The sequence below is a fragment of the Perna viridis genome, chromosome 2, assembly GCF_037379345.1.
Source record: "Perna viridis isolate PV_CMFRI_1.1 ecotype Kerala chromosome 2, ASM3737934v1, whole genome shotgun sequence".
Taxonomy (NCBI): Eukaryota; Metazoa; Mollusca; class Bivalvia; order Mytilida; family Mytilidae; genus Perna; species Perna viridis.
The window spans coordinates 55467394-55470288 of record NC_142446.1 but is presented as its reverse complement, the minus strand read 5'-3'; the positions used below and the strand labels follow the sequence as shown (position 1 = coordinate 55470288).

Below are 2895 nucleotides of genomic sequence, written 5' to 3'. Positions count from 1 at the left end.
CTTTAAAGTACTTGCCCATCACACATGGGCGAGTAGTAGTTCACCTTGACAAATATGGTTCATTGTATCATATAGTTTAAATATAGTTCACCTTAACAAATATGGTTCACTGTACCATATATAGTTTAATATACCTGGATAGGTAGCACTGGTACGTTCATAATACAACTTTACAATTGATAATTTATCATACCAAATAGACATTTCCCTTCTTCGATGAGGCTGCCTGCTATAAACATTTTAATAATAGTTAACTTAGCACGATTGATAGCAGTGACGAATCCAGAAATTCCAAAAAGGAATGGGCGCCAATTGACTTAAAGGAGATGCTCTAATTATTTTCGGTATCACAGGCCCTTAGGACAAGGATATTTTTTTTAATCACAAAAAAATATTAAATCATTTTGTTTCCATATTTGAGATATTATGCGTGTTCTCGCACATGTCCTCTTGCTATTTAATGTTAGTTATATTAAACCCAGTTTTGAAACAAAATGATTTAATATTTTTTTGTGATTAAAAAAAAATCCTGGTCCCAGGGGCATGTGGAATAAGTCCCCCACCAACCCCGACACGTACACTTTTGATCAGCACTTCACTCCTGTTTCGATAATGAAAAATTTTACCTCGATGACGTTATAAAATAAACAGAGTAGAAATAAAGGAACTCTTTAGAACCATCTAATCACAATGGTTTGCCCCCCCCCCAATCTGTATAAACAGGAAATATACTAAGATTCTATGAATTAATCACAAAATCTCCCCTATTCGGATGTTCAAGTAGAAAGATAACCTAGAACAAACTAGTAAAGATTCTACCAAAGTGACCAATGTTGATGGACATGGAATTATTCGCAAATTCACTCCTATTCGGAAAGGAACTGGCGTCAAACCTGTCATGAAGATAAGATAAAGGTTAATAGTTGAAAGTTGTTCCACTTTCAAGATGTTCCGTCACATTGTGCTGTTCTTGGTTCCATTGTTTGGAGGTAAGTTGGAGATACCTTATGTTATTTATTTACTTGACATACTTTAAAGCATGTTGAATACATGTTATTTTTGTTATTCGGGAAAGCAGGCCCAGGTAATCTTACATAACTCTGATTCCGGAGGCGCCACATTTTTCTAAACAAATGGGGTACCTTTTGTTTCGAAATCTGTCATTGGAAGATTGTTTTTTACAATGTTGATTGGTTCCATCCATATCACAGTTTTTTGGAAGGAATGGGGTGGATTTTGAACTTACGTGAATTCAGTTCCTATCTACTTTGATATTGCAAACATAGTTTCAGGTTAAAGGCGCTTAATTTGAATCAAAGACCGAATGAAGCTAGAAAAGAACATTTTGGAGTAGAATTTATGAACAATCAAGATTTCACGCAAAAAAGATATTTGTTTATTAATTTTTGGAGGACTGCTATGCCTGCCCCTCTATGAATCCGCGCCTGTATAACAATCCATAACATATAATTGCCTGTTGCACGCAGTTGTGGAATTCATTACCTATTTATTGATATCAATAAATGATTTATTGATATCAATAAATGAATTATTGATATTAAGGATTAATTATTGATATCAATAAGTTGCATTTATTGATATCAATAGATATGACATATTTATCCACACGTTAATAAATAAATATTTATATCAATAAATGATTTATCAACATGTTAATAAATATTTATTAATGTGTTATTAAATCATTTATTGACATCAATAAATATATGAATTATAAAAGTGCCACTATAAGTGTTTTTATCGTGGTCAGAAAAGTGTCTGTAATTGCTGATTTTATTGGATATTGCACAGCATGCATAATCTGGAATATAATTGAATAAAATGTTCAATAATATTTATTAACATGTTAATAATTCGTTCAATTTATTGATATCAATAAATGATTTATCATCATGTTAAAAAATATTTATCAACATGTTACTAGTTCAACTTTTTATTAATATCAATAAATCATTGATTCACATGTTGATAATATTTATTAACATGTTATTTAACATTTATTAATATCAATAAATGGGGAATAAATTCCATAACGGCTTGTCATAATTGCTAACCATGTTGTGTGCATGGCGCGATGAATATAATAAATAGGAGAGTTTGTTTGCATTATGCTACTATATTTTTGACACAATATGTATACATAATTACAGGTGTTTGGAGTATTTGCTCTAATGGTTGGGTAAGATACGGCACTTCCTGTTACCATATCAGCCGTGACTCAGCAACATGGGCTGAGGCAATGGTAAGATAACGTATTTTACATAATAAGGCAAAACAAATAATGGTCTTGTTTCCTATGACCAGTAAAAATAGAATAGGTAGGATTTTTTTCATTTATTTTAACGGTGCCAGAGCCAAAATGACAAGAAGATGTTTAGGGTAGACACAAATAAATAGGGTAGGTTAGTAGGAAACAGAAAATATTATTTTTTTTGCCTTATATTTCTTTAAGTTAATATGCATATGATGATCTTTTTGACAACGCCTAACGAAAGATCTGAAGAGCATTTTACTCAAGCTGAAATTACATTCAGTTTTTCAGTACTCATCTGTTGAGACAATTCTGAAGTTATTCCCCATAAATATTAAATTTGAGTTGAACACATGTCGCATCTTTTTTTTTTCTTTTTAGAAAATGTGTGAAATACATAATAGTATTTTAGCGACAATAGAATCTACTGCAGAGGACCAGTTTTTGAAGACGAATTTAGCTGCACAAAGACATAGTGGGTAGAATTTTATACATCATAACTTGAATCACATAAATTTAAAAAAAAATATGTAAAAAGAAAACAGATAAACAATTTAACATTCCTCTTTGTATTCAGGGGGTCTATTCCTTCTTAAGGGCCAGAGTGCTCTGATGGGTGTTTA

General features: G+C 31.4%; 1 protein-coding gene across 1 annotated transcript; it reads left to right on the top strand.

Annotated features, from left to right (window-relative positions):
- The first annotated feature begins 878 nt into the window (after window positions 1-878).
- On the top strand, window positions 879-2786 carry LOC148626117 (asialoglycoprotein receptor 2-like). The gene is made up of 3 exons (XM_088571210.1): window positions 879-989; window positions 2172-2263; window positions 2654-2786. Exons 1-3 carry the CDS (start codon window positions 947-949, stop codon window positions 2753-2755), a joined length of 237 nt encoding a protein of 78 aa, XP_088427336.1. The 5' UTR covers window positions 879-946; the 3' UTR covers window positions 2756-2786.
- Window positions 2787-2895: the final 109 nt, after the last annotated feature.

Bases quoted from the DNA above. Each gene is read 5' to 3' on its own strand.
- LOC148626117 (XM_088571210.1), top strand. From the start codon at position 947: ATGTTCCGTCACATTGTGCTGTTCTTGGTTCCATTGTTTGGAG. The intron at 990-2,171 runs GTAAGTTGGAGA...ACATAATTACAG, and splicing joins CTTGGTTCCATTGTTTGGAG to GTGTTTGGAGTATTTGCTCT. The intron at 2,264-2,653 runs GTAAGATAACGT...TTTTCTTTTTAG, and splicing joins CAACATGGGCTGAGGCAATG to AAAATGTGTGAAATACATAA.